General features: G+C 29.7%; 1 protein-coding gene across 1 annotated transcript; it reads right to left on the bottom strand.

The window, feature by feature from the left end:
* Positions 1–11,262: 11,262 nt before the first annotated feature.
* Positions 11,263–22,438, bottom strand: LOC103873942 (inactive TPR repeat-containing thioredoxin TTL3). Its single transcript, XM_009152350.3, has 4 exons — positions 21,274–22,438; positions 20,824–21,192; positions 20,209–20,542; positions 11,263–20,127 (listed from the first exon to the last, which is right to left on the bottom strand). Exons 1-4 carry the CDS (start codon positions 22,197–22,199, stop codon positions 19,996–19,998), a joined length of 1,761 nt encoding a protein of 586 aa, XP_009150598.1. The 5' UTR covers positions 22,200–22,438; the 3' UTR covers positions 11,263–19,995.
* Between the last annotated feature and the right edge of the window lie 39 nt (positions 22,439–22,477).

Genomic DNA, 22,477 nt, shown 5'->3' on the forward strand with positions numbered 1-22,477 from the left:
CTAACAAATTAAATTATATATATACACTAGATGATAATTCGCACATATACACGGTGTGAATTTTTATAATAGTGTTTGTTTATTAAATGGTTTTTACATTTTGCAACACTACAATCTTTATCGATTATAAAATGACGAATACAAATGTTGGTCTGTTAAATATATCATCGTTTAATTATTTATAAGACTTCATATACACAAAAAGAAATTAAGTTTTGCGGCTGACACAAATCACCAAAATCAAATAGACAACATCGATTGTGTAATGACGAAAGGAAATTAAGTTTTATGCTCTTGATATATTTACTATTGACTCTCCATAAGTGATTTTATTTTCTAGCTCTATAAAATTATGTTTTCGTTATTGTCTTTGTTTCATTGATATGAGTTAAGTTTCTTTTTTAACTTCTTCTATGAATTCGGTGAATTACGTAAGTGTCAATTTAAAAAAAAATAGACATCTCTATAAATTAGTTTCACTCTAGATACATATCTAAGAATCAAAATTTTGTAAAAAAATCACCGCCAAACTATATTAACATAATAGTGTTCAAATCTAATATATCAAGTTATTATAGAATATAAGTGCACACTCGAAATATAAATGTCTATCTAGTTATTCACCAGCTCGGTCTAAAAATCATCTAATTCTAGAACAACAAAACAAATTACTTATTTCACCATTTCGGATAATATTTCAATCTGAACGGGTAATATCTGAACCCGAATGGATATCCGAAGATAACCAAACTTAAGTATACTTAACCCAATATTTCTAGTTTACTTTTTTTATTTTATTTAAAATATTTATATTAATGATGATTATTGCTCAAAATTAGATAATATAGATATAATTATGAACAAAATCATTTGTTACTCATTTAAAATACATATCAAGCTCGTGTTTCTTGCATTAACAAAAATTGCATCTAAAATTTCAAAACAACAACTAAATTAGTCTCTTTCTATTTTTAAGGTTTTATCTCCAAACCTATTAATAGTTTAATCTTTTAAAAATTAGAAAACCAGTTAAGTTAAAATATATTTTAAATACAAAAACTTAAACAATGAATAATTTATTTATGTTTTCTTCAAAATTTAAATATCTAAACACGACCCAAAATATTCGAACCCGAACATAAAATACAGGAACCCGACTCGAAGTGTAGAAATATCTGAACGGGTTCTATACCTTTATACTGAAATACCCGATATGAACCCGAACGCCCACCCCTACGATATATGTTCATTTGTATCTTGTTTGAACAAAAAAAGGTTAAACCATTGATCACAAAAAAAATTAATGTGAGACTTTTACCATTTTTTTGTAATTTATAGTTGTTTTTAAAACTTCAAAATATAACATATAAGGAAATATCTATTTTTTTTATTATATGCTTAATGTGATTGTTTAATTATTTTTAATAGTATACAATTAAACAAAAAAGAGAGAGGTTAGAAAAATTATTATCAAATATGTATTATTCATAATCATTAATTTTCATATATATGTTAAACATATTAGGTAATTCCATAGCTTTTATTTAAGGAAAAAAATATTCTTTTATATACTACTAATTAATTTGATAGTTAGTTTAATAAAAAACATAGTATATGTTTATATGGACAAACTTATTTTTCTAACAATTCTAAGAATCATTCTGATGATGACACGTGACTACAAAAACATGTTGTAATGCTCCATGATTAATATATAGGGGATTATTTATTACCTAATTTAATATATTCGAACTTACCAGATTTTGTGGAAGATTTAGGTATCACGATTAAGCTGTAAAGGGAAAGCAAATTCAATAAATACTGGTGAGATCCTAAAAAACTTTTTCATAGTGTTTTTGGGAGGTAGAGAAAGGAATTCAAACCCTAGCTGATATAGCTCTCAACTATATATCCAGAGAATGAATAATTTTGATGCACAATTTGTTAAGCTTAATTTCTATCAGCTTGCTCGAGAAGCCAAATTCTCTTTTTTCTCGAGTTTTTAAAGGACGGTATTACAGGAATGCTTCACCTCTGGATCCGATTCGTTCATATTCCCCGTCATATGGCTGGAGGAGTATTACTTCTGCTAGATCTTTGGTTTGTAAAGGACTAATTAAAAGGGTGGGAACAGGATCATCTATTTCAGTATGGAATGATCCATGGCTCCCATCCACTCGCCCGAGACCAGCTAACAAAAACCTTCATAATAGTTACCCGAAGCTCACAGTGGATTCTCTCATTAATTCGGAATCCCGCACATGGAATTTACAGGCAATTAGGGATTTGGTGGATCCACACGATGCAAAAATAATCGAAAGTATACCATTGTGTAGAAATCGGATGGAAGATAGGAATGGATGGCATTTCACCAAGAATGGGAAATATACATTACAATCAGGGTACCACGTGGAAAGGATTTATCCTGATAAGGAAAAGCCACCAGAATTTTATGGACCCAACGTTGATATACTTAAAGCTTTCTGCTGGAAAGTGAGGTGTCCTCCAAAATTAAAGCATTTTTTATGGCAGTTGATATCAGGGTGTATGGCGGTAACGAAAAATCTAAGGGCAAGAGGAATACAAGGAGATACGTGCTGTGCACGGTGTGGTGATCCTGAAGAATCAATAAACCATGTGTTTTTTGAATGTCCTCCAGCTCGTCAAGTCTGGGCACTATCTAAAATTCCATCAAATCCGAATATTTTTCCTATTGGCTCTCTTTTTGCTAATATGGACTATCTATTTTGGAGAGTTAATCCAAAGATGGAGGATCATCAGTTTGCATGGATACTATGGTACATTTGGAAGGGTCGAAACAATAAAGTATTTAGTAATCTTGATATTGATCCCATGGAAACACTTCGATTAGCAGAAGTAGAATCAACACTTTGGGCTGAGGCACAGGTTAGTAACAACAGGTGTGCACAAGAAGTACAAGTTAGGCCTAACGTAGGAACCACTGGAAGATGGTGTTTCACATATGGTTTTTGGAAAGATAACGACCTATTTTCAGGACAAGGTTGGCTCAGTACATTATCAGGGTTTGATGGTTTACTAGGAGCAAGGAATGTAAGGACTTGTCTTTCACCGCTTCATTCGGAGATGGAGGCATTAATTTGGGCAATGGAATGCATGAGAAACTTAAGACAGTTTCAGGTTACGTTTGCAACGAATTGTTCTCAATTGGTGAAGATGGTTTCGGAACCAGAAGAATGGCCAGCATTTGAAAGCTACCTGGAAGATATTAAGCTGTTGAGAAGAAGTTTCGTCAACTCAGATATTGTTCATGTACCTAGGACGGAGAATACAAGGGCGGATAGTTTGGCACGTAGTGCTCGGCAACAACCGTCTTTCGTCGTACACATGGATTCAGAGTTACCACTTTGGTTTACAGGGTCTATATGAGTCTGTAATCTTTTTGCTGTCAAAAAAAAAAAAAAAAAAAATTCTATCAGCTTAAATTGGTAGTTAATGGAAAATAGAGGATATCTAATGATTCTCCAAAAAAATATCGCCTCTTAAATGTTAAAATGTTAAATAGTTTTATACATGTGATTCTGTCAACTCTTCCTATAGTCATCACCTATCACAATTAGTTTGTTCCATCCTCAGTCATATAAAGATTGGTATGTGTTCATGTCCACCACACCACTTTTTATTCCCAGGTCCGCTCAAATGTAGTTAATGTATACCACAATTTTGCATCCCACCAAAAGACCAAAGACTACATTTGTTTTTGGTTGTGGATCATGGAAAGATGTGTTAACTGGATTTTACTAAAGGTATAGTTTCTTAACCCAAGGTTTTCTATTCATGCATTTTTAATGTTATACTAGAAAATAAAATTTAGAAGTCAGATTTTTGGTTATGAGCTAGCTGGAGCTTGGAAGATCTAGATTTTTTCTGAACTTAATTTTGGACAGAAACCAAATTATGTAGTTTTATACAAATGTTATTGCTTCCTTTTCTTCTTATTATTTCTTTTTTCTTCTTAATCTTTCTTAGGAACTAAAACATAAGACTTATTAGTTGATTCCTTTTTATTATCACTGATCCTTTTTTTATTAATATGACATAAGCCTTTATTGAGCTTTTACATTCTCAAAGAGAAGTGAACTAAAAATCTAATGATACAAGGTTTCGTTTTGACTTTTACGCCTCATCTTTGTAACCAAGATGAGATGTAGAAAATTTGGCTTTAGTAATCCAAACTGACATCCAAAAATAAGGAAATATGTAGATGTATCAGTCTATACCAAGAAACCTCCGGTAATATATCATATACAACTATTTTTGTTTAAAGTTAGTTTCTGGTACCATATATATATGCAAACCATTAAATAATAACAAAGTTATACTTAATATTAGTTTAAATTTATGAAAGGCACAAAAATATGTAAAATAATTATAATGCAAATGCTGATCAAAGAAAAATTATAATGCAAATATATATATATATATATATATATATATATATATATATATGTGTGTATACAATGTTGAATATAGAGTATAACTAATGAAAATTTTAAAATTTAACGTATGCAAATAAAGAAATGTACGTATTTTTTAGGCTTTTTTATTTTTAGGTTTTTTAATATAAGAATTTTCTACCAAATATTGTAAAAATAGATCAACAATTGGTAACAATAGATGACAAAGTATATATCAAAAAATAATAATGTCAAATGAAGTACATGCATAAGAATGTTATAGAATTAAGAATCTATAAAATCAAAGTTTAATAATTTATTTAATAACTTTACCGTCTAAATTAAATTATATTAATAAAAATAAAAATGACGTGCAGATCCGGGTTAAATAAAAAAGTACTATATTTATTTAGTATAATATAAAGTCTTGCAAAGCTACAAATTGTTTCATTACCAACAATATTTAATATATTTAGCAAAAAAATAAACAAAAACAATTATTGTGTGGTGAATCGTTTAATTATAATGTTCAAAACAACAAACAAATAATTTTGATTGTATATAAGAATTATGCTAGACAGATAAAGGTTGGTACGTAACCCTTCTAACGGCAATGAATAACTTCAAAATGTTAATAAATGTAAATGCCAGCGTTAATTATAGATTTGAGCCACTTGGAATAAAGTGTTTGGCACATAGCAGAATCCTAAAAATTTGTATTCGCCACGGAGCACCTAATTTTATGATTCATTTGGCCTAAAATATTTTTGGTTATCCGAAATTTCAGACTTTCTTACTGGAAAATAAAGAAGCACCGTGAATTTCTTCTCGTTCCAAATAGTGAATATGCGCTCTGCTAAAACTAAAAAGTTCAAAATATAAATCGTAGCATCAAGTTATAAAACCACGCTGCCCAGCTCTCCACAATAACCAAGGTGATCAAACTACTAACGGTGAGCATCAAAAGCAAATCTTTATAATCTAACCAATTTTCCTTAAAAATAGAATTAAGAAGGCTCAAATTCTTACATATCCATACAAATATGCGAGAGATGATGAACACGTACCTAAAATACGAGTGACCTTTCGAGGAAGTTTTACTTCATCTTTGAACCTATCAAAAACAATTTGAAACTTGATTGTTAAGTTGGAATGTTTTTGTTCATTGAATTGATCTCGTCCCCCACCCATGTGGGCTTTGGTACTTATCAAATAGTATTGTCTATAGTGATAAGCTTTTTTGGGTAATATTATAGGATATCGCATTGCCATAAAATGGCGTCATTCTAGTGAAACATACATGTGTCGTAGCATGCATGCAAGGGTCTAAAAGATTTTATACAGTGTTTTGAGGACTAAATATAATAACACTGAAAATATCTGAGAAAAAAACATAAGAGCTTTATCAAATTGAGTAATTATTTTGAACATATAAATAATCTATATAAGTACAACTCGAAGACGCCGCCGCCTGTCTTTGAAAAACCAAAAGCACCCTTTCGTGCTAACCTCAAAACCAGCTGCGGCTGCAATATATTTGCTTATTAATTTTTTTTGGTCAACTTTTTTTTCTTGGATTTTTGAAAAACATTATATTTTGTTTAATTTTCCAGTATCATATTTTAATAATGCTAACATGTATTACAATAAGATGGGCCTTCATTGCATAACACTTAAATAGCTAGGATAAAGACATTTATATGAAAATTATTTAAGAAATATCGTATGAAAAAATAAAATTTATATTCTTGAACGAATAAATATTTTTGGCCCTTAAAATGTTGTAAAAGGTTTTTTTTTTGTTAATTACATAATTTGTTTACTGATGAGCTGATCCAATTTTTAAAAATATTTTAAGTCAAAAAAATCACTTATCACATAAGAACCTAACGTTTAGGCCGAAGAATCTCAAGCTTACTATTTGGTTACAATGAAACTATGACATCTCGGTTTTATATCATAATTTAGCAATTTAAAGGTTAATTATGGTTATGAGAAGTTTAAGTACACGTGCCAATTCTATTTTCAATATTTTTCTCATTTTTGTGTTATTATTTTTTTTGGTTATTGCTCGATATAATTATTGATTTTTGAGTTTATTCTCATTTCGTAATTTTAATTTTTTTTAGTGTGAGATTTAGAAATTTTTTAATATTTAAAATTATTAAGGATATACATACTTAGGTTAACATCCGCGTCATGAGCAGAATAAATATATTATATTTATTACTTATTTTATGTTTTTCTGCATATTATGAAATAATAAAATAATAATTATATATTAATAACTAAGAAATATGTTACTATCATGTAATAAATTAGCGTGCACATATGAATCTAAATGATCGCTCTTGTTTATTCACAATCATTTTAGAGTAAATAAATCAAAACAATCAATCTTATCTATCATATATGATATATAATTAAATTTAAATGATATTAAAATAGATATATAGTATACTTTTAATATGTATATTTATTAAATGAGGTTTCTTCTCATATTATTTTATGATTATTTGTATATTTTTGTAAAAAAATTTTACACCAACGATTTTTTTTAATGTGCAATGTTTAGTGGTTTCAATCATTTATAATCATTTATAGAACAAGGAAGATTTCAAAATTTAAATATTAACTTTTCAATATATGTTCAACGCATATATCAAAATATAAATATGTATTTTCATATAATGTATAGTTTAATTTAAACGATATGAAATATATATATATATATTAACATAAGCACCTACTAAAATAAAATTATTTATTCATTATATTTTATTATAGAAAAAAAATTAAATCTTAATCACAAAAGTTTATGTGAGACTTTTAATAGTTTACTAATTTATACTCGTTTTGAAAAATTCAAAATACAACATATACAAAAAAAAAATATGAATTTTTATTGTATGATCAGTGTAATTATGTAATTTATTTTAATAGTAAATAATTAAAAATGAAAGAAAGTATACAGATTGTTAGCAAATCTTTATTATTGAAAATTATTAATTGTCATATATATCTTAATCATAGTAATTCCGTAGATTTTATTAAAGGAAAAAATATATAATAATTTTAATTTGATAAATGAATGGTCCATAATGGACATACTATATAATAAAATATTTTCTAGCAATTTAAATTTGAACTAACAAAATTATCAATTGATTCTCAAGCCGCCATGTAAGCAAAATTAGCATTTTAATTACGTGACAACTCAGCATAATTTTTTTTAAATTAATACAAACTACAGGTTATACCTTTTTAAATGTTACTCTATTAATATATAGAGGATATAGTCTATATGGAATTGATTTTATAACATATATGCGTGTGTGAATTAGTGTGTATTATTGACATATTTATCAAAAAAAACAAATTAGTGTGTATGCACAAACGGGAAAACTTGAGGCAAAATAATGAAATATATATATCTACCGTGTTTGGATTCAAATTCTGCTAGGAACTAATTTTCTTTTATCAGACGAAGATGAAACAATGTCTTACTAGGTTAAGATCCGCGTTTTGCACAGAATAAATATTATATAAATTAGTTTTACGTATTATATGTTCTTTTACATATTATTAAATAATACATATATATTGATAATTAAAAACTCAGTAAATATTACGTATATGATTAAATTGGTGCAAACACATAAATAAATTTTATTAATTCAAACAAACATTTTTTCTATTTTATATGATATAAAATTAAGTTTTAATGATATTAACATATATATATAGTACATTTCTATTATTTATATCTGTTAAATAATATTTTATACTCATATTGTTTTTTGATCATTTGTATTTTCTGTAACAAAAAATTTGAATCATCGATAACAATTTTGTTTGTGGGATGTTTAATAGTTATAATCACTTGTAATTTTAAAAACATTATGAAAAGTTTTAAAACTAATTATTAAGTTGTCAATATTTGTTCAAAATATTTATCAAACGAAAAATCAAAGCAAATTTCTAAATTAAAATACATATGTATTTTTATATGGTACATAATTTATTTTAAGCAATATTAATATATTAATATTTATTAAATGAGACTTCTTATTATATGATTTTGTAATCATTTATATCTTGTTATAACAAAAAAAATTAAACCATGAAAAATTCAATGTAAGATTTTTGAAACTTTAGTCATTTATATTCGTTTTTAAAATTTCAAAATATAACATATACAGAAAAATCTAAATTTTTACTATATAGTTAATGTGGTTGTTTAATTTATTTTAATATGTTAAAATTTAAAAAATGATAGAGAATAAACTAATTTTTATCATATCTTTATTATTCAAAATCATTAATTATCATATATACTTTAGCCACATTTGGTAATTTCGTTATTTTTATTTAAGAAAACAATTAAGAACATTACTAATCAATTTATGATTAGTTTAATAAAAAGCTTATTATATATTTTGATGGACCAACATATTTTTCTATGGATTCTAAGAATGATTATAGTGATGATACGTGGCTACATACGTGGCTACAAAAAATATTATAATGCTTCTCTTTTAATACATATATGGGATGTCTCACAAGAAAATTCGGATCAGACTAATCATTGGTTATTGTTTCCTTTAAAAATTAGCTGGATTTCAGTTCAGAAACCTACGAATTAAAAAACATTCTTATTCTTATATGTATGTGTATAAGTTGTGAGCAACAAACAACACTCTTTGTTCTTTTTACCATAAGATTTTGGGATTATAATTTTTAATTAATTATATACGTATCAAATAGTAGTTTCTAATAAATATTTTACGAAATACATCAGTTACGTGTGTGTGTACATAACTATTTGTTAAACCTGTGGACTGTAATTGTATATGCATGTTAACAAATCAAACCGTGGGTCGCGTGAGCATATACTCTTATTGCATACCTGTTACTGATATAAAACAAATAGTTGGTACTCGGTCAAAAGAAAGAATTATATATTGATTCTATACACAGTCTACTGTGTTCCTTTGTATTCAAAGTTCACCGTCGTCTCCGTGTTATAAATTCGGCATCGACATGAAAGAAATTCCAAAATCAAAATCACAATATTTGTTATATGGGAGGAAAGGTGGTAGGAAATTCATACAAGGAATCTGTTTTATTCAAGAACAATCCAATCGTAGTTTGATCACATTTATGATTAACCTGGTCATGGCACGAAACCAATAGACTTTATGTTTGTTTGGCGAATTATCACGAATAAGATTCTTGAGGATGGGAACATAACATTTAACTTTTTGTAAGTTACAAAAAAAAAAAACATTTAGCTTTTTGACCAATTTGGAACATAAGATACTACATTCTAAAAGAAAACCAAACCAACATTTTTTTGTTAGGATTCTTAGGAAAGATGATTTTTTTATGTGTTATATATAACCATTTTAGGTGCGGGATTAACTTTTAATCATATAGTGCCATCTCTCCAACAAAGTTGCCGAATTATTTTTTCAACTACTTGAACTAATTATGTTATAACAAATTATGAGAAATATTACAGACGATCTACAGCTAATAATTCTATATGCTTTAAGAGAATTCATGTATGCTACACCATTTCGAACTGTCATATAGGATCAATTGACAGTACTTTTTGCATCATATTGAAGATCTTTTGTTAAAAATTCTATTAATTCGTATAATATAATTTGTATTTTTTAAAACTCAAAACTCAAAACACATTACTATAAAAATATTAATGAACCATTAGTCAAACTACTAGATCAAGAAACGAAGCGTTGAATTTGAAAACCAAAAAGTGAAAAGAAAACAAATAAAATAAAAGCTTACCAAAACTCGGTTAAAATTTTCAGCATAGCTATTCTTCATCAAACTTTTTTTTTTATAACAAGGTTCTTGTTCAATCAAATCAGCTACTCGCATTTGAACTCTTCGTTCACAAATCACAAGATCATATAATTGGTATCATATTCGATTCACCAAAATCATAATAAATGAACTTCTTATAGGTTCATAGATTCCGTATTATTTGCTTATACAATGTTGGTTGTTGTTTTTGTTTTTTTTGTTCTTGTACAATGTTGACCGAAAATTATTCTTTATGAGAACAAGAACATTCAAACCCTCGGGAAAATACTAGATGGACACTGGCCAGTCTTGACGAATTAGTTTTTTTCTACCCAAAGAAAAATTTAAAATGATATTCTTGATCTGTTAGGATCTTATTCGTTCTGCCATGTGCCTCCAGTTTTCCGGTTCGATGTATGTTGAAAACTATAGTTAAGCCTAATGTGAACGTGATAAAAATAATCATATATTTATCACTTATTTCAGTTAGAATGATATATATTAATAATAAAAGCTTCTGGTTTCTGTTTCACGTTAACATTCATAGAAAATTTCTTAGTTTTCTTACAAGGTTTCAACTGGTGCAGCTGTTAATGGGGGAAAAGAGATACATAATTATATGCTTAAAAAACTTTGCCATATCAAACAATTCGATCCAATTAATGACGTCTTACTATAGTCGAAGAAATGAGTTTCACGGGCGATCCTAGACATTCAGATTCTTTCGACTCTCTGTCCACCGTTAGTTTTTTTTTTAATTATGGCTCATACTTCCTTTTCCATCTTATGCCTACACTACATATATGTAATAATAAATGAATAAAGCTGCAAATACGTAAAATTATTTATTTATATAGTATATGAGGTTTCTGACTATTACCTAGTTTTATTTAAGTTAGAAACTGGAAAGCAAGCCCGTGTTTGTCGGCTGAATCAGCGCCTTTGATCATCTTCTTAGATTGTTGTCACTTAAATAAGATTTATTGTGTTTTTAGTTCAACTCTGATTTATTATCTTTTTTTTTTTGCAACGATTCAGCATATATATATATATATATTTTTAAAAAAAAAAAAAAAAATTGGACATTAGATTCAACATATAATTAATGTCTAAAAAGGTTAGATTGTGAATTATTTAGTTTCACGTGCATGACATCCACACTTCCACGAAGTTTACGAGTCTTCTCTTGACCTGAAACTTAGTCTTTCACTTAAACTGATGTTTCATCAAAAAGAAAATTGCTTACTTCACATTAAAAGAAAAAACGTAATCACTTACTATTAAATAATATATTTATAATATATTTACAAAATAAAAAAGTGTCTTTACGGAAATTAGTGATATGATAGTTGACAAAAAAAGTCATATGATACATTTTTATGAATCCATTGTTCAAAACAAATTCTCGATTCCGAACATTTATATGTATTGTTTGTTCCTAGTCGATAATTTGTTATTACTAATTGTAAAATAATTTTATTAAAAGTAGGTCCTTTTATAACACCGATATTTTACAATTTCATTTAGTATATAGGTTGATCCCTTGTGTATATTTTTATCTCTGTTCAATTCGAATAGAGTATTTCATTTTGAGTTTTAGTTTAATATATATTTACTACAATGCGCCAGTAGATGACATCTGGATTTATATTTAATATTTTGTCAGCTTTTTACGGAAAGACCATATTTTTATTCTATTAGCCTCAATTATTACTGGGTGTTCAAAAAAAAAAAAGCCTCAATTATTATAGTTACGTTCGTTTTTCTTGTAGTCAATTGAAGTGCCAGGCTAAATCGCCGGCCATGGACCGGACCGAACCAGAAAAGATTTAAAATTAAAGGTTCATAACGTGTCAGGAGCTTGTCGGTCGCTGTCCAGAACATATGACTCGTCTGCATCTGTCATTCATCCTAAACCGACACACACGTGTGGTCTACTTCGGTACGTGTCCCTATTGAACACAGACCCTCTCTAGTGGTCGGCTGAATAGTTTTCTTTCCGGTGCATACAAGGGGTGAAGGGAAAAAGGTAAACCATAAACAATTAAGCAAAATAAAAGAATAGTAAATCATGCATTCATCGTACGTGCACGCACCAAGTCCACATGCTCGGTCTCCCCCGATTGACCTCATCAGTAAGCTAAACACTTTCTATCTAGGTTTCTTTTCTCGTTCTGATAACTTTTTATTTTGGTGGAATGAGAGACCCATACTAATTTTCGGAGCTTAATTATCAAAGAACTTTCTCACTTAAAACGTTTGGAATACCAAATCATGATTAAAAAAAAAAAACTTACAATGTAAAAGAAATCGATTATTAAACTACATCATGAACTAATTTATTCTTTATTGCTTTTTGTTGATAAACTTGTTTTCATAACTGAGATAAAATCCACAGTTATTACGATACTTTGGTTTGTTTAAATTTCATATCCAAGTTCTATTGCCGTAAAATCCAAACAAAATATTCCAGTGAGTCGATATCAAGAAAGTAGTTTTAAATTAGAATATTATTACTTTCTAAATCAAAATTTTTAAATCATAATAGAATGAGATATTGTAGTACATATTGTTAAGAATCAACTAGTATCAACTTGTTTTTGGTAAATTAAAATGCAAAACAATTAAACAAGTGTATTAGGTCTTCGGCCGAATAATCCTCCTAGGGGATCAGCCGGCACTAATACCGAAGACATGGCGTAAAACATTTGTTCTACGGAAGTGTGCAAAACAATTTTCTAGAACATATACAGTATAACATTTTTAAATTAATACTCTATAAATTAATATACACTAAAAATCTCTATAAATAATATAATTTATAGTCTCAAATTGAGTTTTTGATTCAATAAATTAATATTTCTATAAATTAAAAAAAAATAATTTTGATATATTTCTAACATTATTAATTTATAGAGATTTCATTGTATAAAGCATATATGTTGAATGGAAAGCTTACAATTAGTGGAAATAATAGAGGGTCAGTATCAGTTGCGGACATTCAACGTGTGTAAAATGACATGAGGTTTTTGGCATATTTTGTCAAGTATTGATATGATTTCAGGAAAATTAGAGGAAAGTGGAAGAAATGAGCTGTAAAGAGTTGTAGTGAAGTAAGAAATGAGAGTGTGATTACATGTAAAGAAGCTTATTCGACGTCGTTTGTTTGATGTGTTTCTCATCGATTTCCTATCTTTTCTTTTTCTGTCGAAGCATTGCGGAGCTAACACGTTTCAGTCCTCCATTTTCATGTAATCAATAAAAGAATTTTTATAGGAATTTTTTTTTTGTAACTGATATTTATAGAAAATTATGAAATTGTATTTAATAAAAGTATGTTTTGAATTAATTACTTTTAAAAACCTACTAAAGAATAATAACAGTTATTATACACTAGAAAGTAACTTTTCATCGACGTATCTACAAATTTTCAAGTTTTATATCGAATCGGTCGGTGTACGTTATCGATAAATAGGAAACATGCACACCAATAAAATCACTTACAGTATATATAATCCTAACAGACTTCACAATGAATGAAAAAAACTTGATATTAATGTCGATAAAAATTTAATATATTTTGAAATGAAAAAATATATATATATATATATATATATATATTTTTTTTTGAAATGTATTCTCACTCTCCCCCTGGGGTTTTTCATTTATGAATTGAAGTCGTTAAAAAAAAGAAATGTATAATTATTCTTGGACCATAACAGTTCCCTATCACCACGTGGAATAAGAATGAGGAGGAAAAAACATGGAATATAAGGAATTATATTCATATTATTGTATGATTTAACTCTCTTTTGAACTATATTTTACTTTCGACGTGCGTATATATACCTCCAGATTTATTCGGAATACTCGCGATTTGTGAAGTAAATAAAAGATGATGAACAAAGACAAGAGTAAATAGACAGGTAAACGGAAAAAACTGCCAAAGCCTAACGGTATCGCTCCTTTCAACATACTTTCGGTCGTGGATATGGGCCCACTTTATCACCCCTACGGCTTTGCTACGTCTTTGTGACTCAGTTACTTCCAGGCCCACAGGCCCATAACATAATAATTTTTTAGAATTTTATCTCAAATCAAAATAACAGTGATGAATTAGTGTATAAATCCATCACATAAATTAATTAATACAAACAGTAATACTTAATTTGATGCATAATCTACCAATTTTTAATAATTAAATTCCTTTTGTGAAATGCTATTTTTTCCCTTTTATTAATTCAGGAGTTATATATAATTAAAAGATTGTACGAAAATGGAAAAAGAAGATGGAAAATGAGTTGCCACACTTATTGTCGGCCCACACATACACTGCTAAAAGAGAAAAAAAAGTAGGATGCTCTTGTCATTATATGATTTGTTTTTTTTTTCATGCCATTTGCTCTAGACTCTTGTTTTTAGTAGATCTTTTTTAATAGTACTAGTGGGATGACTTTTAACTTTATTTAATTATTTTAGGTTAACAAAAAAAACCCATTGATCTACAGGTGCATGAGAAAAAAAATAAATACAAAGGGATGGTTTATAACTAAAGCAAAAACTGTATACTAATTTAATGATCCATATGATTAATATATATAAGGTTATATCCAGAACAAGGAGATATAAAAACAAAAATATTAGTAACTTGTCTTAAAATATTCAGATAATTTATTTTAAAATATCTTTTTCAAAACATAATTTCAAACAACATATTTTTACCAAAATATTTTATTATAATTAGAAATATAATAAGTAATATATATTTATTCTCTTTTTCAAAAAAAAAATATTTATTCTAAATAGTTTAATATGCTTTTATTCTAAATATAACTGAAAATGATTATAGTTCAATTTGGATGAATAGACGTATGTTAATATAATCACAATATTAATCGAACTAATTCATATTCTTATACTCAAAATCAAAGTTTAACAAGAATGGCAATATATAATTATCTATAAAATATTTTATTGATTTTTATACATATAAATATAAAACAACTTAAAGCATATAAATGAGTTATTTTGTAAAATTTATACATGTACATGAATTTTCAAAAAAAATATTATTTCATTTAGTATAACTCTTAATCGATTGCACTTTAGTTTATTTTTCAAAATAAACTATATCAAATTATGCATAATTTTACTAAATGATATTTGGTAATCTAAGACTATAAATCAGTATTAAATGAAACTAATAAAACTAATCAAAAATCTAAGCTATTTCAACAAAAGAATAGTTTAATTCGAAAAATAGATATAATTTAATATATTCAAATGATAACTAAACTGACTAAATAATTGATACACAAAAATTTTAGATAATAAGTACTATTATTTTAAATAAATTATTATTATTTATTTATTTAATGTGCATAAATACGAAATAATCAATTATTATATATATATATATATATATATATATATATATATATATATATATATATATATATATCAGTAGTGGTATATATAGACATTTGTCTTTTGTTCTTTTTATTCAAGTCGATAACTAATCCTTATTGAGCATATAAATTTATCGGTTACTTATTATAATTAATTAGTGATGATAAGAATCAGAGCGCAGTGATCAAATTGGTACATTGCATTAACGATAAAATTATAATATATCGCCTTATCTTATAAATTAATATATTGTCATTTGCTTTTGTCTTCTCCGTTTTATCTCTATACAACAAAAAGACAATTATAGTAATATGCTTTTTGTTATCGACTTATCGTGACGAGGTGCCTCAGAGCTGATTAACCCATGTTTCTTAACCGGGGTTCTTAACTTATGATTTAATTTTTTTTTACACTTTTCGTATAAAAGACGGCTCTTATATCTCTTATTTAAGAGATGATTCTTAGCTTTTCTTAGTTAAAATCTAAAAAAAAACTAAAAACCGTCTCTTAACTAAAGCTTATAACTCCAGTTAAGAAATTGAAGTTAATCATGGTTTAAATCTCTTAAGTCTGAGCTTCCATATCTTTGAAGAACCTTATTAAATTGAATATGTCAGCTGTAACATTAAACAAATCAGATCGATGAAGACGAAAATGAAATTATGTTAAATAGACAGAAAGAGTTATTAAAATTAAAATCAAGAATATTTGGAGTTTATTGTTGAAAAAACGGGAAGATATCTCCTACCAGAAATAAGGTGATAATATTAAAATTGAAGAGGAAATATCTACCATTACAACACCCAAATCCGCATGGTTTGCAAAAGTGTTTGAAAAGTATGCATATAATTTTTTTTAATCAAAAAAATTCCAAGAAAATTAGGAGAAGATTACCTATACAATCAAAATGATGACTAATATTCAACTCCGATTAACAGAACTACGCTTAGTGAAAATATGAATGATGAGCCATTTGATGTCATGTTTCCATACACTTAACATATGTGTAGTTTGTGATTTTGCACAAGATTCCGACGTCTAATATTTATGAGAGTAAAACACTTGAGTTGACCTATAAATTGGCAATGACGTGCATGCTTAATTGACAATCGTTTGTTTTCTACCTTTAAGTAGCGAACCATCTTTAAATAAAAGAAAACCCGACGTACCAAGAGTCAAAGTAGAACCCGTAATCAAGATCATAACAAGTTTTCAACCACTATATTTGAGGTCAGGGCATATTAAGCATGAGTTACAAGTGGGTGTCAGCATACTTTAAACGATATCAGATTCTGATTTGATGGAATCATCAACGGTTCACAAATAACCTCTTTGTAGTTTTTTTCTACAAATAAAAAGACTAAAAGGAAGTATTCGAATATAATTAATCAAATGTGATGTGCATTGGAACTCTTAGAATAATTTAATCTGAACCGTCTAATTTGGTGGGTCACACACCCAACTTGGTTTCAGTTGGAATGTGAGAATATATGATAATAGTAACTTAAAATTTTATGCTCCGAGTTTCGAAATAAGAAACTCGTTTAGAAGATAAACTACTGTTTTCTGTTAATCAAATAATATCTTAAGGCTCAAGAGCATACTGTAACTTCAAATCACAAGGAGCATATACGTTGACAAAGGCATATCACATATGCTACATTTATTGATACTTTTTTTTATCAAATCTAGGAGGAAAAAAGAAAAAAGACCTTAACATTATGGGAGTTGATTTCATTAATTTTGCTACGATGAACAATAAGCACGCAAGGCCCATAACAAAACCCAAATTATGGTATGGGTTATAACCCCAGTTGACATTTTACATTGTACTATGATAAAATAAGTATTCTTTCCGTTCCTAAAAGTAAAAAATTTATTTCAAAGAAATCTATTTTTTATTTTTTCAATAAATATTTTATTAATTAATTACAAACTTCAACAAAATTAATTGTACTAATTGATTTTTTATTAGTTTAAAGTTATTGAAAAAAATAAACACAAAAAGTTATGCAAATTTAATATATTTTATTAAAATATGTGAAAAATATAGAATATGGATCTTTTAAGAATAAAGAGAGTATGATTTAAAAACAATAAGATCTAGTTAACTATAAAAAAGAGATCTCTCGGGTAGGGAGAATAATTCATTAAACCCAACGAGCTATGGCTGGCTATATCACCGGGATATCCACATAAAGTATCAATACTCCCTCCGTATCAGTTTAACTGGTGTTTAAAGATTTTGATTTTGTTTCAAAATATGTGATATTCTCACAATTCTAAGTAAAATTTAATATCATTTGAAATTTTTGACCAATTATAAAATACCGCATCTTTTTCTTATTGGTTGAATTAGTTTTATTTAATGTTATTTTATGTTACCAAAATTAATTACATTAAAGTTTGTATTTTCTTAATATTTGTGCAAAAAACTTAAACACCTCTTAAAATGATACAGAGGGAGTATATCAATAATTTTTATCTTTCGAACTAGGCACTGGCATTCGGGTACAAATCAGTTCTAGCAAAAAAGTTGCCTAGGTAAATAAATCACCAAGTATTAGAAGTATGAGTACTAACCTCAGTACACTGCTCCTGCATCTCGTGTTTTAGTTTAAGAATGTACTCCCGGCTCGCATCCATATTGTTCAAAGAAATTGCAATCTCAGTTCCAGTGTTTTCCACACCGATACCACCTAAACAACAACCTAGCACCAAGATTTGGCTCTATAAGCGTCTGTTGCAACGCTTCATGGTAATCATTGGCCAACAAGCTAACTGCATTGCTTAATACATCAATCACAGATGACAGAACTAATGTTTAAAGTCTCAGACAGCTCTGCAACACGTAGAACACGTCGTCTACCATTGAAGTGGTAAGACTGTCTAGTAAGTGCTCACTATATAGTTTTCCTCACATTCTTAACCATAAAGAATACTTCTAGTATCACATAAAACCCCGGTCACGTCCTGAATCAATATGCTAAAACTTCCATTTCTGAACGTCTTTGTATATCCCTTGGCAACAACTCAGCATCAACCGACGTCAAAGATTTGATCTTTGACACTATGAACTCGGTATAATCCTCATGACCTAACTGCATCAGAGTCATTTATCTCTTCCACATACAGCTCGACTTCTCTTGGGTCTGGTCCTCAAACGCACCACCAGCAAGCAGATAAAAATTAGTTATCAGAAATCAAACTAGCTAACTTTCTAAACTCCATATAACTTTCTAAACATTATTAAAATTTCATGTATATTATTTTCATTTTGGATTTTGAAAATTTTAAGGTATATTTAAATTTTTATTTTTTACATAAATTAAATTGATATCCAAATCCAAATGGAAATTTATAAATAAAACTGAATGGAACTTAAATCTTTAATCTTGAAAAACTGAAATTCAAATACATCCGAACCGAACCCAAATGGATACAGGAACACATATTCTTTTAAACGTTGTTCTCAGGAGAGTATGAGAAGCTCACAATGGAGTAGTGGTTGACTCGTGATGTTTCGCTGTATGAGCTGTTGGCAATTAGGAATCATTGTTCGGACTTTGTCAAGAATCTGAGAGTCGTTGTTCCCACGATGTGAAGCTGTGAATGTATTTTTCTATCATATATATTCATTTGGGGGGAGGGAGGTCAATGAAAGATGATGTGATCATATATATTTTAGTGTGATTGAGATTTCGTGTGTGTGTATTTCTGTTCTGAAAGAAAATGAAAGCAAAGGCGTTATTGTATTACAACTTTACAATGCTTGACATCTGAGTGATTACAAAATGTTAAAGCATTACGCCAACGCGTTCAGCTCACGTCATGAAAAGCAGTTTTGACTTTTGAGTTTTCACAAATGAACTGGCCGTGGCTTGTAGATCGTTGTGGTTCTTATATCTGCGGGTTCGAACTGGGACGCATTTAACAAAACAGAAACATCTAACATAGTGTTGTTAGCATTATAATATCTCTCTTCTATGACAATATCATGATGCTTCATCATTGCTAATCTTCATTAACACCCCTAAGTCTACAGCTACATAATTTGTTTTGGATAGATAATGACCCGAGAATGTAAGTTTTTGATATACCATGGACAAGTTGTGTGTTTAAAAGCTAGATACAGCATCACCACAATCTCATTTTCTATACAACATTTGATCACCCAAAAAAAGAAAAATTTAAAAGTTTAAAGAATCACAAGATTGTCATTTAGGTGTCACTTGCCGGCTCAAAAAAATAATCAAACATTTAATTTTCCGGAAGTGTATTTTTCTCTCGTTCCATATTTTACCCACAGAAATTACTCTCAAGAGTCTTGGCCACGACGTTTCATGAGTTGTTGTTGTGCCTCTGATAATCCTCTGGTCACTTCCTCATCCTCAGGAGTCTCTTTTTTCAATATCTCATAGTCTGCCACCACTAACTCCCACTTTCGCATCTGCACCACCACAAACAAATTTAAAATTACAATAAAATATTTTATTATTCTTTTGAAATGAACTCCATTGTTTTTTTTTACCTTAGTGTTACAATCAACTCTTCTAAGGCGAGCTTTACGGTAGCCTGGCCGGACAGAGATTGCTGCCGTGCAATCATCAACAGATTTTTCGAACTGACCTAACTTCGACCGACAAGCTGCACGATTACAGAGCAAAACAGAGTTCCGTGGATCATGGTCTAGTCCCTCACCATAAGCAGCACACGCCTCTTCGAACCGTCCATCTTTAAACAACTCGTTTCCTCTGAACCGAGCTTCAGTCACCGCTTGAGCTCTCCGTGAAACCATGGCCACCTCACGGTTATTCCCATCCAGCTGGCCGGCGCGTTGGATCGCTTCCACAGCTTCGTCAAATCTGATGCAAGTCAAATATTAAACTAGAGTTTTCAAACTGAAGACACGTATATTAGTAACAAACAGTCAACATGGGTTAGCACATAAATTGTGAAATAAAATATGGATTTAGAACTATATTTGTGATATTAAATCAGTATATTCAAAATTGATCTGGTTACACACACTCAATACCAGGCTAAAACAAAATAACCAAAGAGCTATAAAGTAATAAGACAAGAATATTCAAATTTCAGACTATTATGTAACCCTAATATATAATAAACCAAGAATAAAACAAACCTGCCAGAAGCCAAGTGAACCTGAGCACGGACAACCAAGAAACCTGCATAACCGACCGGTCCGTAGTACCTTGTGCTGGTTTCCACATCGAAAACCGGACATTTGGACAAAGCATCATCGGCTTCTTGATGTCTATGTGTCTTCAACAATGCTTCGGCTTGCAATGCGTATACCTGTGGAGCTGCATCAGCTCCTGAAGAGATTGTGTTTGTTGTCTCTGTGATCAGACCATTCCAATCACGTAGCCTCTTAGCTTCTGTGCACTTATTGAGATGTGTCTGAACAGCTTTCGCCTTTACTATGTCTTCCGGATCAGCCTCTGGACCCGAATGCTTGAAATGATATATAGATTTCTCCACTTCTCCTAACCTTTTAAAAATTATGAGATATTTCAAAACGTTTTAATTTATTTTTTTAAAATGTTTTGATTTGTTGAGGGTTTTAGATTACCTGAGGTACAAGTTACCCAACCGATGATGTGCTCTATGGTAATGAGGTTCGATTCTGATAGCTTCTCTGCATTCGAAAACCGCGTCGAGAATCCTCCCAAGTGCAGTCAAAGCCGCGCTCTTGTTGCTACGGTACGCAGCTTTGTTAGGATCAATGGCAATGGCTGCATCATACAAAGCTAAAGCCTCAGCGAAGTTCCCATTCTTGTAATCTTCATTCCCCATTATCTTCAACGTCTCTGGATCCATTCTCGTTGAGATTGCTCTACACAAAGACCCTGATTGATCTTGGCTCTTTGTTGTCACCGTTGCGGGAGCAGCCACATTCGTCCTCGTCGCAACATATCCTCCACCGGAATTAACATTACCGTAACCTAGGGTCGTTGCTGGTCCGGACTGGTTCAGATTGCCAAGGTTGCCATATAACATCACATTGCTAGAAGATGCACGAACCAAACCGTTGGCTCCTCTTGACTTCTGATGATCGGTGATCATGCTTTCAAGCTCACCAGATAAACCAATGGCCTCTCTCGGCACTTTCCTCTGTCCTCCTCGGTATGGATCAACGCTACTACTATTGTTGTTGTAACTACTCCGTTGTTGGTTCTCGTAAGTCCCTAGTTGATGGTTATTAGGGTATTGGTTAGAAGAGGGTTTTGATGGCACGACCGATCTCTGATTCTGATTCTGGATCTTGTTGTTCTGGATCGTCTCTACGGAAACCTTGACGTCATGGTGAGGCTTCTTTAAGTCGTTTCCGGGAGATTTAGTGAACTGAATGTTGCTGGTGGCGGTCGCAGCCGTAGATGTGCTTTTCTGGCTACCGTTGTCGGTTGGAGTAGGTTTCTTGGACCACAAGTTACGTCTACCGAACATTACGCTCAATAAACCACAACCGGATCTTCTCTGCGCCGCGTTCTCCCCCATCTTAAGAACCGGCCTGAGAATCTGAATACCCTCTTCCTCCGAAAGAAACAAGTTCTAGATTCAGAAAGATTTTAGAAAACAGAGATCAATGGCGATGAGAAGAGAAATATCTCATCTCTTAAAAATGAAGAACAGAAGAGGGAGAGAGACAGATGTGATTAGGCTTTTCTTGGTCGGACGGTAATTAGGAACGGAAGAATCTTCCGTTTCGTGTTTTGTAATGGTGTCATAAATTTAATATATATATATGTGTCATTTACGATTTTAGGTTTTAACTA

Source organism: Brassica rapa, chromosome A06 (genome assembly GCF_000309985.2).
Source record: "Brassica rapa cultivar Chiifu-401-42 chromosome A06, CAAS_Brap_v3.01, whole genome shotgun sequence".
Lineage (NCBI taxonomy): Eukaryota > Viridiplantae > Streptophyta > Magnoliopsida > Brassicales > Brassicaceae > Brassica > Brassica rapa.

Excerpts from the sequence above, each read along its gene's own strand:
- LOC103873942 (XM_009152350.3), bottom strand. The coding sequence starts at position 22,199 with ATGGGGGAGAACGCGGCGCAGAGAAGATCCGGTTGTGGTTTATTGAGC. Across the intron at positions 20,543-20,823 it reads GTTCACTTGGCTTCTGGCAG|ATTTGACGAAGCTGTGGAAG; the intron begins GTTTGTTTTATT and ends GACTTGCATCAG. Across the intron at positions 20,128-20,208 it reads GAGTTGATTGTAACACTAAG|ATGCGAAAGTGGGAGTTAGT; the intron begins GTAAAAAAAAAC and ends GTGGTGGTGCAG.